The sequence below is a fragment of the Nannobrachium achirus genome, assembly GCF_963921795.1.
Source record: "Nannobrachium achirus genome assembly, chromosome: 13".
NCBI classification, from domain to species: domain Eukaryota; kingdom Metazoa; phylum Chordata; class Actinopteri; order Myctophiformes; family Myctophidae; genus Nannobrachium; species Nannobrachium achirus.
This window is the reverse complement of record NC_137833.1, coordinates 19,330,065-19,343,677: the sequence shown is the minus strand read 5'-3', so window position 1 is coordinate 19,343,677 and position 13,613 is coordinate 19,330,065. Positions and strand designations below refer to the sequence as shown.

The 13,613-nt window shown below is 37.8% G+C and overlaps 2 protein-coding genes across 3 annotated transcripts; one reads left to right on the top strand and one right to left on the bottom strand.

Moving 5' to 3' along the window:
* The first annotated feature begins 1,868 nt into the window (after positions 1 to 1,868).
* On the top strand, positions 1,869 to 7,546 carry dennd10 (DENN domain containing 10). 2 transcript variants are annotated; one of them, XM_080740149.1, is made up of 10 exons: positions 1,869 to 2,006; positions 2,100 to 2,154; positions 2,706 to 2,902; positions 3,105 to 3,184; positions 3,352 to 3,500; positions 4,019 to 4,130; positions 4,824 to 4,924; positions 5,699 to 5,806; positions 5,908 to 6,002; positions 6,452 to 7,546. In XM_080740149.1, the coding sequence occupies exons 2-10, from the start codon at positions 2,109 to 2,111 to the stop codon at positions 6,617 to 6,619; spliced, it is 1,056 nt and encodes a 351-aa protein (XP_080596275.1). In that variant the 5' UTR covers positions 1,869 to 2,006; positions 2,100 to 2,108; the 3' UTR covers positions 6,620 to 7,546. The 2 variants fall into 2 exon arrangements, with proteins under 2 accessions (XP_080596275.1, XP_080596274.1); XM_080740148.1 differs by having other exon boundaries at positions 4,824 to 4,972.
* Positions 7,547 to 7,960: 414 nt separating this feature from the next.
* Positions 7,961 to 13,155, bottom strand: sfxn4 (sideroflexin 4). Its single transcript, XM_080740531.1, has 14 exons — positions 13,020 to 13,155; positions 12,830 to 12,895; positions 12,690 to 12,746; positions 12,566 to 12,592; positions 12,374 to 12,428; positions 11,716 to 11,741; positions 11,545 to 11,598; positions 11,312 to 11,374; positions 11,029 to 11,097; positions 10,772 to 10,856; positions 9,397 to 9,512; positions 9,235 to 9,320; positions 8,397 to 8,514; positions 7,961 to 8,308 (listed from the first exon to the last, which is right to left on the bottom strand). Exons 1-14 carry the CDS (start codon positions 13,056 to 13,058, stop codon positions 8,231 to 8,233), a joined length of 939 nt encoding a protein of 312 aa, XP_080596657.1. The 5' UTR covers positions 13,059 to 13,155; the 3' UTR covers positions 7,961 to 8,230.
* Positions 13,156 to 13,613: the final 458 nt, after the last annotated feature.

The following is a 13,613-nucleotide window of genomic DNA, read 5'->3' as shown; positions in this document are numbered from 1 at the left end:
GCCCCCATCTTTTACTTTATTTAGCTTTTAAAATAATCTATCGGTCAGTGACCAGTTGTTGTACGACACATAAGGCATTGGATAATGCAATACAAAATGCACCAATAAAATTGACCAATTTAGAATGTTTGTGTTTTGGGGAAAATTCTGTTGCCACTGCCTAGGGAACAATTTAGCTCGTTTATGCTTTCAAAATATGTTAATATACAAAGTTAAATTGTCTGCTTATGTTTGTAGGTGTGGGAAAGGCCATGGTGACTATTTAAGTTTCAAAGAAAAAGGGAAAGGGAAAAACAAAACAAAACAGGTAGCTTCCAGTTCCAAATAAACTGCCAATGTATATCTAGTTGTTGAATAAAGATATTTCTAATGTTTTTATTTTTATTTTTATTTGGGAAATGTAATCATTGGTGAAATTGAGGTCTCCTCAAGGGGTTTTCTACAAACCTGGCAGTTCTAACAATCAAAGTTCCCGTATGTGCTCTTCTGAAGGTGCGTTCAATGTCCCGTTTCAACCTGGTAATTATTTAGACCGAGATCTCAAAACAAAATTGTGGATGAAATTAATTAGAATATTGGTTAAGTTTCTAAAAGCCAATCGGTTTTTCATTAGATTTAAGTAAGCACTGGTCATGCATACGTGGTGGTGGTGCTGATGATGATAGGCCTAATAGGCCTACTATATTGTTAATTTATATCCTATGGCATTGGTTCTCACAGTGGGGTCCGGGGATTGATTGATTGATTGAAGACTTTAGTTTGCATAGGAAAAGGTACAGTTTCATGACAGCACAGTTCACAAGGTCAACTAAAAGGAGATCTCCTAGTAATTAAGCTTTTCGGCTTATTTACACAGGAAACCATGTATCTCATATAACATTGAATGACAGATGGATAGGCCCCCAAGGGTCCTTGAGGGAGTTCCAGGGGGTCCCCAGATAAATGATAGTTTAATACGAACCAAATGGACCCTTGTGGCCTATACATGTAACTTTGAGTGTACAAATGGAACCAAATGGACGGTATGGACCCTAAAGCCTCTATCAGAGTCGGTACCGCAGTGATAAGCTATCCACCGCGGTGTAGTGCGGTGTAGTCTTTTTGAGTCATAAAACTACAACGTTAACGCTCAAAAAGACTACACCGCACTACACCGCGGTGGATAGCTTACCACCGCGGTACCGACTCTGATAGAGGCTTAACAGGCCACACCTTCAGAGTTATTATACTTATATGAGATACTTAAATGGTTTCCTGTGGAAATAAGCTTAGTCTTTTCATGGATCTCCTTTTAGTAGACCTTGTACCAGTGAACTGTACCGTCATGAAACTGTACCTTTTCCCATGCAAACTTCTAATAAAGTCTTCAATCAATCAATCAATCAGTTAAATGAACATTCATTTTACAATATAAATGACTAAATTAGGGTCTCAGAGATAGAAATACCATTAAATGGGGGGTCCATAGCCTAATCACCCTCATGCATGTCAAACTGGGGGTCCCTGAAATTAAAATGGTTGAGAATCACTGCTTTGAGCTGTACAAATCTTCTCTTATGGGGGTCCCTGGAATATCTTTTCAAATGGGGGTCCGCGGGCTAAAAAGTGTAAATTTGGGGGTCCACCTTGACATGAAAAAGTTTGAGGACCACTCTCCTATCTATGGATCCCATCACAGATATAAAAAGCTTCTATGTCCATGGATCCCATATCCATTTAGCTAATATTGGCGAGTTTACGAGTATAGTTAATGCACCATCATCCATTATCTGTACTGCGCATGTTCAGTTCCACATAATGTGAATGGTTGTGACAGTTCTGACTCCTCCTTCATTTTATTCCTCGTAAAGAAGAAGGAACTAAAGAGAGTGACAGTCTGTTGACAGTCTGCAGCACAAATTATCACCAGTCCCTTGACTACTTTTCTATTTACATTTAGTCATTTGTTTGATCTGGTCAGCAGGCATCGGATATAGGAGCCAGGCTGGTGTAGGCAGGAGTTCAAGGTAACGTTATATTTCTGTTCACCAGAGTATTGTTTATGATGACTTCAGAAAGCTTTTTTATAACATAGTTGTGTGATGGTCAACTCTTTTCAGGGATGGAACATGGCAGCAACTGAAACACAGTTTATGCTAAGTGTCGAATTAATTGGTAAGCATGAGGTTTTATTTCTCAAGCCACATCGGTTTGATCTTACTCTTAAATTGTGTTTTCGTGTGAACTTCGTCCCTGTAGTGTATCATGGACTGCATCACATGATAACAGTGTGATATAAACTACCCTATCAGCATGGGCTCTCTATACAGGAACACTCATGGTCAATTAAGCATGATCTGCATTCTAGGACAATTAATGTAATTGGACAATTTAATTAACTCTAATCTAATTTAATTTAATAGGCAACAAGGATCACTAAGGATTTGGCTTTTTTTAAGCACTGTCAGCAGTGCACTGTAAAATCCTGAGGGTTGATTTAACTGAGCGTGTACAAAAATGATCCATTTGTACACTCACAAATGATACATAAAACTGAGGATTGTACTGTCTGTATCATGGACATGTGTCCGTCCCATATGTATTACTGTGTATCACTAAAATAAGTGCTATACCAACCATATCCTTTTGAAGAATTAAATCCTGCTTTTGGTAGCTTTTGGTAGGTTCGAACCCATGTACAATTAATGTCATGTGACTCCCCTCAGAGAAAGATGTGAATGGAGACACCTTGTGGGTGTGGAGCTTTCCCTCCGTCAGTACAGAACTGAGAGAGGTTCTGCTGAGGAAGTGCTGTCTGACACACGACAGCCGAGGTCTGAACACCTTCGTGTTTGGTCAGTTCTGTCGTACGTGGTTCTACATCTCCACTGTTGAAGTACAGGAACCAACTGCCCTGAAGAAGGTATGAGCAGTGCCTTTTATTTGTCTTTAAAATGATCTGCAACATGAATGACTCTTGGCATGAGTCGCTGTTTTAATGTATCTGCATGTCTATGAAGGTTGACTTTGTTTGGGTAATGCGGTAATAAGTGTAGAGTAGACCTTCAATGAGTGTTTCTTCAAAACTCCTTTAACTGACTTTTGTATGTCATTTTATTCTGTAGGTCACACATTTTTCAATAGTTGTTACAGCAAAAGACTTCAATCCTGAAAAGTATGCCGCATTCAGTAGAGTGCTATGCAGGTACAGTGTACACATTAAATAATACAAATAACGTTTCCAACTCTTCACTCCCAATGTAGTTGTAAAACACAATAATAAACTATGTCAAGATCAATTATTACAGTGGGATTCAAACAGAACTCATCATTTATGTTCCCGTGGTGTTGTATGTTTTTGTCATTATTCAGAATGTACAACAAACATGGCAGTCCGGTGAAGATGATGGAAGGTTACATTGCTGTCCTCACCAAAGGCATTTGCCAGAGTGATGAAAATGGCTCATTTCTCATCAAGGATTATGATGTCAGGAAGGCATATTTAGCCGGTTCAGTAAAAGGTAAAACATTAGTTGGATAGAGGCCCTGAATTCAGGAGGCACAGTCCTACATTAAATTACTTTATGTGTAAAATGTAGGATCATAATCGGTAGTTAGTGACTGGTATTGGCAGTTATTCTCTTTAGTGGACACACCACTAGCCTACATTGGCAATTATGTGAGGCAGAAATAGCAAGATGCATGCCTGGGCTGATACTAGATTTTTCGTGTCGTGTCAGTTATTTTTAACGAGTGACACCGCTGCGAGCGACAAAGTATAAATTAGGCTTTCGCTGTTTTGCACTGCTTTCAATTTGTTATTTGTGAGATGTATAAAACTCATCTTGAAGAGCGAGAATAATTGGCAAAAGAACATCTGAAACCTGCTGTATATTAATAAATAATTGAGTCTATTCTAGACCATCTCACTAACATTTAAAATGAGTACCGTTTCAAGAAAGATCACAACCCGAACAACACTATCCAGGTTACATCAGAGATCTAAAGAGGTTATTCCTGTGTATTATCTCTCTGTCAGATGTTGTGTCCCAATTTGGAATGGAGACCATCATCCTCTATACTGCCCTCATGCTGAAGAAAAGAATTGTCGTTCATCACCCCCGTATTGAAGCACTGTTAGAGTTTACCAGGTGAATATTGAAATGAGAATGAATTCCATCTTGGTTTACAGTTTGATAATCATTGGTAATGGACATTCAGCTGAACCTCTGCAATCTATGCTATTTGATTGGTCAGAGTCAATCATGTGGTTTTATCTTGCGGCTGGTTCAGGTTAGATACTGTTAATACAGTAAAGTTTAGTTATGGGTTTGGTGTGCTTTAACTTTTAATATTAGTTAATTTCTAAATTAATTATGGTTAAAAAAATTGCATGTGTATGGTGAGTTTAAGGTGGAAGAGGATGTTCAGACCACAAGATGGCCCCCCAAAATGACTTTTTTTTTATATTGATTAGTCACGCCATGGAGAGTAGAGTTCAATAATATTTTTGGGTTGTTGTCACATTCATAAGACAAAAATGTTATTCGAGTAAATGTACCACCATTGATTTCGAAACGGGTCCCCATCCGGAACGAATGGGGGTAAATTTATTGTTATCACATTTTTGTCTTAGGAATGCGACAAAAAACAAAAAATATTATTGAACTCTAGTCTCCATGGTGTGACTAATCAATAGAAAGAAAAAAAAACATTTTGGGGGTGAACTACTCCTTTAATAGCGCTTTCCTTTATCAATGCTACATGGACAGATACATATCCACTGCCGTAATCATTTTTGCCAATCATTTTTATTGGATTCTGCATTTCGGATTTCCTGCCAGAGTTCTACCAGCTCTGACATGGCATAGGAAAGACTGGTCAATTCTCCATCCATATGTGCACCTGACTGACGTAGAACTGGAAGACCTCAAGAAATGTCCAGGTGAGGAAGACTGCTGCTTCACGGACTCAACTTTGTGGCAGAAACTGAGTTTAGTGCTTCCGATGTTTGCTATTCTATCCAAAGTAAAACATATTTTGCTCACCCTCATGTTTAGCGATTAGCCACCATCTGTATTGTCAGCCTCACACATTTTAGAGTGGTAAATTAATAATTAACCCATTTAGGCCAAACATCATTTTATGCTTTAACTATTGAAAAATTGCAGATATACAAGCTCACAGCACGGCACCGAGTGCCGCGCTGCGAGCTTGTAGATCTGCTATTTTTGAAAATGTGTGAAAATCTTTGAATATATGTATTTTCAAAGCGAACGTTTGTAACTCAAATTTTGCTTCTGGGGGGTCCCTGGAACTAGATATTTTGAGAGGGGGGATCGTGGCCAAATACATATCATTTTGGGGGTCCTTCTCATGAAAAAGTTTGAGAACCACTGACATAGTAGTCTCTCAAGAACAGACTAACTGAGCTCCAGTTAAGTGAAAAGGACCTTTCCTTTGATCATGGCTAGCCAGATTGCTGACATAGAAACATAGGTTTGTCCAAAAAACCTTAGAAGGATTCAAAAGACACTTAAAGAATCGGGTCAAAATTCAAATTCACGATTTTTCAAAAATAGCAGATCTACAAGCTCGCAGCGCGGCACTCGGTGTATATCTGCTATTTTTCAATAGTTAAAGCATAAAATAATGATACACAATACTGTGTACCCGTTCTGAATGGGTTTTAATATCTGTGTATTCATTCTCCCTGTAGGATATGTGGCAGGATTTATAGATCCAGAAGTGGGCAACAAATTGGACTTGTTTGATGTGTACGTGAACCTCCCAGACAACGTCATCACAGTATCCCAGAGTGCCAAAGGTGTGATTCTTTGCAACATGAATATGTTTCTAATGACTCTTGGAATCCCGATAAAGCAAGAGAGAGTTTCTTTCTCACTGACTACTATTGTCTTCTAACAGAGGCCATGGCTATGGGAAAGTTACACAAAGACATTGGCCACTTTATTGTCCAGTCGGCAGAGGATGCAGATAGAACAGACAGTCAGGTTATCAAGGTGAGGACACACTTCGAATGCCAGCATGTTGATACCAGTGATATCGGATTTAACCCTATACTAGTAGTAGTTGCATAGCAATATGACACTGAAACCAGGGATGCATGATCTGGAGAATTAACCCTGCAATTTACAGTATATGCTGAATATTCTGATTACAAAATGAGTAGTAGTACACATGGACACATTTTGATACATAATAAAGTAAATAATTTATGTATACAGTATATCATTTTTTATAGCACTTAAAAACTGAACAAAAACAAGTCAAAGTTTCATGTTCTAACTTTATATAAACATGCTTAGAAAACATCATTAGAATAGCTTCAACCTCTGGTGAATATAAGTTTAAATATTCAGTATTTATAGATTAAAAGTTTAAAACATATTTTAGGACCATGGGTTTTTGTTGGGCACCTTTATTTATTTACATTTTCCTTTGTTTACAGGACATTTCTGTAAAGACAAAAGAGATACTTGCGAACTTGATCGCACTGGCAGATGAAGGAGAAAACTCTAAAATCACACTAGAGGGTTTGAAACAGCGTCATTTCCCCCCAGCAACTGAGAACTTCCTGTTTCATTTGGCAGCTGCTGAGCAACTTTTAAGAATATAATGCTGCTCTACTTTCAAATTGCTTTTCCATGTTCACTAAGTTCTTAAATTCTCATGTATTATTTCAAAAACTGACATTTACACATTGACCTCAAGGTGCTGTAAGTGATATTTGTTTTTGTTAAAATAGTAGCCATATATTCCCAAAGCAATCGTTGCTATAGTCTATAGAAAGTATTGCTATGTCGATGAGTAGCAGGGATCTCACCGAAAAAGAAAATGAGAAATACATTTGAATTTACAATGTATTTACACAATAATCCATCTTATTTTCCACCAGGATGTCCTACAGTATGACAGCCATGTAGCTACCACCAAGCGCAAATGTGATATTAGCATGTTGTACTGTATGTACAGTCAAATATTAAATTTGAGGTAATTCAACCAGGGGTTTAGAGATTGAAATGACTGTGTGCATAGAAGTGTCAGCCTACTGGATGCAAAGCCACGTGTGGTCAGTGCCACATAAGGTATGCTCTGTGGGATGGACTGAGAGGTCACAATTAACGATTCTTATATTTTTGAGCGGTGGTCACAACGCTCCTATACGTGGCCGTGTGTGTGGGTCTGTCTGTCTGTCTGTCTGTCTGTCTGTCTGTCTCCGTGTCCGTAGCCTGCACTCCTGCAGTAACCTTTTCTGACCACACATGTTAAGGGAGGGGCGCTGTTGCACACACACACACACACACACACACACACACACACAACCGCTCAGTTCACACGAGTGTGATTTTTTTGTTTTTTGCATCCGTTCCATTCCTAGTACAAATAATGATTGTGCTGCGATGTAATGACAGCAGAAATGATATGGGTGTATTATTTACGCAAAGTTGTTTTATACAAATTACTGTAGTTATAAGATAAACAGATATGGAAAATTGTATTAATGTTTTTTATTTTCATTAAAATCTTTTAATAAAGTTTAATATACTAACTATGGTTCCAGTCACAACTTTATAATGCAATATAAGTAATTAATTTGTCATGTTTTATTTGTATGCCATGGTGCTTTCTCATTGTTCCTTTTGGCCAGCTTCTGCACTGGTCAAATAATCTTCCCTATTGAAAGGACTAGTTTATTGAGTCATGTCACATTGTGTCAAGGTTTGTGTACAAAATACTGTACTATGACCATTTTAATATTGTGTACATTTCATCCACATTATGCCTGCAATATTTCAGACATGGATTGTAATATAAAAATAGATCCAAATTAAAGTATTTTCAGGAATTTATGTAATATTTATAATAATGAACCATTAAAGAAATGTAATATAACAATGTATATTTTATTTATTTAAAATAAGAATCTACACATTTATTGCAATGGGGGAAGAAATGACAAATGATTAGAACGTTTTGCTCTTATACTCCATTACATGCACCAGACATATGCTGTATCTAGTCTCGGTAAACTAAACCAACAATTGCATAACTTATTTTGGTATTATGCAAATTACATTGAAATGTAAGAGTGAGTATTGCAGGTCAAACACCTCGTCCATGGACTTTTACACAATTTTTAACAATTCCTTATGAAGCGAAGCTACTGTAACGTATGTTAGTGTGCGGGAGGTGGCACTGTGTTCTCTGGACAAGAAGATATGGCTCCTCACAATCCTCTATGATAGAACAGCTGACCATCTGCTACTGCAGCCTGCAGCTCCTTCTCCAAGTTTTCCTTTTTGATCTGCAAAGTGGATGATGTTAACGTGAATTGCAGTCAGATGGAATAGAACAGGACAGAAAATAAACCAGAGTTCACTTAACAGCCTTACCGTTCCCAGCTGTGGAAAAAGACTGAAGGAGACAGGAATCATCATGCCCAGAATAATTGCAGTACTGATGTGACGTATAGGAGTCAATAACAGAGGGTTCTTCTGGAAACCTCTCGTCCTGTAATGAGTTCAATTGTTGAAACTGACCTGAGTTACAACTGTACTTGGACCTCTTTCTTCCGTCTACACCACAGGTCTGTCAAAAATCTACAGTACAAGCTCAAAACATGAGTTCACAAAACGTATTTTAAGCTTGTATAGCGTCTATTTTTGTTCCACCCCAAATAGACATTCTGGGGTTCAAGTGGTTGCAAGATGGTGTTATTCCCTTAATCATCTATATCCCTAACATTCTTTCCAAAATCAATAACTCCAGCAGGATGGATTAATAATACTGTAGGACATTTTCAGCTGTCAACCCCTCTCCAATAACATTATAATCATACTTGCACTCATACTTAAAGGAGCTATAGTCAACTTTTTCTTGAAAAACGGATGCTAAAATAAAAATAATGTTTCGAAAATATTTTATAAAAAAATAAGCTTCATATATGTGTTTCTATTCAAAAATGACCACAAAAAGCGTAAAATAATGATAAAATAATAATTTTGGCCATTGTCAGACCGACACTTTGTTTACATTCTAGTCTATTGACTAGGATGTAAACAAAGTGTCGGCCCTGTACAATGAAAAAGTTGACTATAGCTCCTTTAATGATTTAAATCTTCATGTAATTAAATATAACACATGGCATAATGTTATCTAAAGTATGCCTGCCTAGGAATCTCAAACTCACATTACAGTGAATACACCTGTTGGAAACCAGAAGTTCCTCACCTTTTTAAGAGGAATAGCAGAAGATTGGGAAGGGCAGCTGTTGTACCCATCAGTGTTGCTCGTGACAATGCAGTGTCCCTTATTGCCTGAACAGAAAAGGTGAAATCAATTAAATGTTGTAATTTATTCATGGCAAAAATACAAATTGTCGGATCTTCTTACCTTCTCTCCTGCTGCTTTGGAGATTCCAACAGTGTTGCCATTAGAATCAAATACTTGGATTCCATTCTCTGACTCCTCATTTCTGACAATATACACATTGAAGGAGGCCAAAGCAGCTATAGGGAGAATTATACAGCACACTGTCAATACATACCTCTGTCAATACATTATGAGCATTCAAATGCAAGAATGAACAAAATAACAAATTGTATAGACCGGGCTACCTTTTCCAAAAATCTCAACTCAGAACGCAAATTGTGTTAATTTATGGCATATGGCTTATAGGGGTAATGTAGTGTGTTTATCTGCGTTCTGTTCAGTTCAGAACTCCATCCTATGGGTGGCGCTCTAGCGTCACAGAGATCACAGAAACGTCAAGGACGATTCTGTATGCTCAGCTCAAAAATGTCATACTGCCTCAAAATTGAAAAATCTATGATGGCAACCACCACCAAGGCTAACATATACTTTTGACCAAACAAGGAAGAAACTTTAATGAAATGTGCTTTTATTCATTTTTATTATGAAGAATTAAAGAAGAAAATGCTTGAAACTATACCGGTATAATGTGAAAATGTTAGTAAGTCTTTAGTGACAACAGAATTTGGATGGAATTATGTCATACAAGGTTAATTCTTAGGCTGATCATGCAGTACACCTATTATTTTATATGCCCTCTAGATAAACAGCTAAATGTTCTTTGAAAGTGCTCCTACGACTCAGAAATTAAGGCGCTAGACCACTAGACCCATATCTAGCTTCAAAAGTTGGAGCCACGGCTACTCTCTCTGCAACCTACACTGAAAGCTTTCAGGGAGATCACCTCATCATACGGTTCTATGAAAGGTGATTCAGCCCATGCTGCAGCTGCAGCATGATTTGCATGGAATGCATCCTGTCGTGCAACTGCAGGAAACGTATCTACCGTAACACTGATGATGACTGGGAATAAGTTCATGTGTACACATCTACTACAATACGAATCAACAATCTACAATAAAGACATACAATATGATTTAACAGCAGAGTTAAATAATCTTTTTCATTGTTTTTGCTGGTAATGTATAGATAAGCATGACACTCATGCTTATCTGTAGACTCTACAGCACACCTCACTTGAAAAAGACTGCAAGGGTCGAAACATCGTATCTGCTGCGGTTTGTCGTAAATATGATTTTGGAGCACTCAAAAGTTATTTGGTTGCGAGCCCGTCTTGTTTTTCATGATTCTGTTTTTGAAACAGAGGATGTGCATTATTTTTTCTTTTAATGTCTACAGCACCCCCAACACCCATAGATTAACATGATTTGCCTTCGGCACTTTAAATAAATCCAATTTTCTTAAATTCGGTCATGTCTAGTAATATTGCACTTACCAGAGAGGGGGATTGGCAATATTGACCTAAGGAAAGTCTGGAAGGGTATCATTGGAAGTCGATGAATGACTATTTGAGGGATTGCCTGAAACACAAGGCATAGTGATTATGTTGTTTTATTAGATTCATAGGTTTTATACATTTCAACTGCTCTCAGTGGTCAATTTAATTTAAGTGTATAGTGCATTTATAGGAAACACACTAAGCAATAAAAGAAACATTGCACAGCACACAATGTTCACCAAAGTTATACAAACCCCAGCACATGTTGCATATGTAATTGATCCAAGAACCAATAGAACCTGCTTCACAGATGTCTCCATCCCCTGGTGATGTGAGAGATATCGACACGAAGGAGAAACATTAATATAACATAGAACTGCAACTGAGTTAACGACTTGAGTCCCGTTTTAAAAATAGCAAAATACAATGAGCTTCGGATTTGACCCGGGGCAAGCCTGTTTTGGGGTGAGCGTTCTTGTATTTGTAAAATAGGGACACCAGCTTGAAAAGTGCTTAAGACTGAGAATTTGATAATACCTTCTCTGCCGAAGAATTTCTGTTGGCATAGTTGAATCCAGCACTGTAACTGTGAAGCAAAAACTGCAAGACACATTTCTTCTTTATATAGAGTATATACAGTAAATATACATGTAATATTGTTAGTTATTAGCTGTGACCTCGCAGCTAATATAAGCCACTCCATCGAAACAAATCTAATTTTGATATATATACTGCCTGCAGCAAGTGTGTAAATATGATCAATCTTCTACCTGCCAAAACAATGCTGGTTTGACTCCACTATGTGGAAGAAGGCTTGCAACAACCTGGAAATTAAAACGAACAACAACAACACGAAAAACAGGCTTTTCATTAACACATTATATGCAATGGCCACATTGTAAAATATTTACTGCCGTTATTTCTTTTATGACGACACTTACCAAAGGGGATGATATTGGTAATAATGCTAGAAAGAAGAAAACATTGTAAGGCATAACCAAAAACATTGCCATACTTCTATGGATACATTAATACTCATCTTAATACAAGGTGCAATATTATGTACACAGGGACGTGCTGGCCATTGGGAAAAGCGGGACAACTCCCGAACGGCCGGTTCATTCCTGGCCGATTCAGGCCGGCCAATAGGAAAAGATTAAAAATAAAATGTCGGCCTTCGTTCCATTTTGGTGGCTGGGCGGCCGATCTACAAGCACACAATTGCCGATCTACAAGCACACAACACCTCGCACTGCGAGGCGTTGTGCTTGTGCTTGTAGATCGGCTGTTTTCACTAGTTTAAATCATTTTTTAAATGATAAATACAAAACAAACGGTTTTGGACATACAAGGTTCCCACCCGACATCGACGAAATATAACTCATGTGCAATAATTGGCCCACTGGCTTGTCACTTGTCACAATCTGAAATGGCAAATCTTTGAGTAGCAGCAGCGCTATAAAGAGATCTCTCTCTATAGCGCGCAATGAGGGCCTCTCCAACTCTTTTTTTCCGGGCTGAATCAGGGGCCCAGCACATCCCTGGATGTACATAACATTGCTCTGCATGACATAAAAACTAAACTAAAACAAACTGCACCTGGAGGACGGAAAGCTATAGGCAGCACAGCACCAGAATCAGCATGTACAGAGGACTGTGAAGAGAATAAGAGACAATGTTTTATACAGTTTAAATTATTTTATAAATCTAAAATGTATCTACATTTTTGACAGTGTCTTCATGGGCAGAATTGCTGTAAAAATAATAATAATACGTTAGGCCCCTACTTACCATAGAAAGGGTCCATGCATGTTTATCCTGGAAGTGGAGACATAACTGGTTTTAGTTTATTCATCAGGACAGACATCATAGAAAACAACTGTAAGCTATTCCTTTCATTTTTCTTTAGGCTTACCCTTTCTCTGTGTTTTTCTCCACTTATGAAGACAGCACGTGCATTCTGTATTTCAGCCTGAAGAGAAGAAACATAGTTTGTGTTCAAAGATTCATTCATCACATATTGTTGTTATTTATCATTATACAGGAGCTACTCACATCGGAGGAGAACAAACAACTAGGATCCAGAAGATTAAGCCAGATTCGTAGCCGACTGAAGAATGACTGCATTTAAGAGAAAGTGCATTTTAGTATATTATTATTTCCTCAACCATATCAATGGGATGACATATCACTATCACTGACATAAACAATGCTTCATGCACAATTAAATGCGCAGCAACGTTACCTTTCCCTCATTTTTCCAGTGCAATAAATTAGGATCCATTGGTTTTATGTGTTACAAACGATGAACTACGGCAAAATAAAGTGCAAGAGAATATTAAAGGAGCAATTATTTATCAAGTTTTTGAGGTCATGTCATATTCTTTCACTTCCGCAATGAATTAAACACATGGCCATTGTGGGCGTGGTTTACAGCTTGTGCCATTGTGCTTGTAAAAGATGCGCAACGTCAAATTCAAATTGTATCCAGTGACAGCAGAAGTGGTGGTGGAAAAAGTACTAAAATGTTTTAAAATGACAGTAGGCCTTTAAGTAAAGTAAAGTAAAAGTATCAATACTGCAATATAGAAATAATCTTAGGGCACGGTCAGTTGGTCACACCAAACTAATATTCTACTTTCTATCAATGAGAGTGGATTCTGCCAATGCATTTCGATGGGAATGGAGCGGTTTTCTGTCATTTGAGGATTTCCCCCAAAATCCCCTGATTGATTCCCCTCCATTCCCATTGAAATGCATTGGCAGAATCCACTCTCGTATAAAGAATAGAATGGGTAGAGAATAGACTATTTAGCAAGATACAGTTTTGCGACGCGCA

Excerpts from the sequence above, each read along its gene's own strand:
- dennd10 (XM_080740148.1), top strand. The coding sequence starts at position 2,109 with ATGGCAGCAACTGAAACACAGTTTATGCTAAGTGTCGAATTAATTG. Across the intron at positions 3,185-3,351 it reads TTCAGTAGAGTGCTATGCAG|AATGTACAACAAACATGGCA; the intron begins GTACAGTGTACA and ends GTCATTATTCAG. Across the intron at positions 4,131-4,823 it reads GCACTGTTAGAGTTTACCAG|AGTTCTACCAGCTCTGACAT; the intron begins GTGAATATTGAA and ends ATTTCCTGCCAG.
- sfxn4 (XM_080740531.1), bottom strand. The coding sequence starts at position 13,058 with ATGGATCCTAATTTATTGCACTGGAAAAATGAGGGAAAG. Across the intron at positions 9,513-10,771 it reads ATTGCCAATCCCCCTCTCTG|CTGCTTTGGCCTCCTTCAAT; the intron begins GTAAGTGCAATA and ends TTCTCCCTATAG. Across the intron at positions 9,321-9,396 it reads CCAAAGCAGCAGGAGAGAAG|GCAATAAGGGACACTGCATT; the intron begins GTAAGAAGATCC and ends TTTTCTGTTCAG.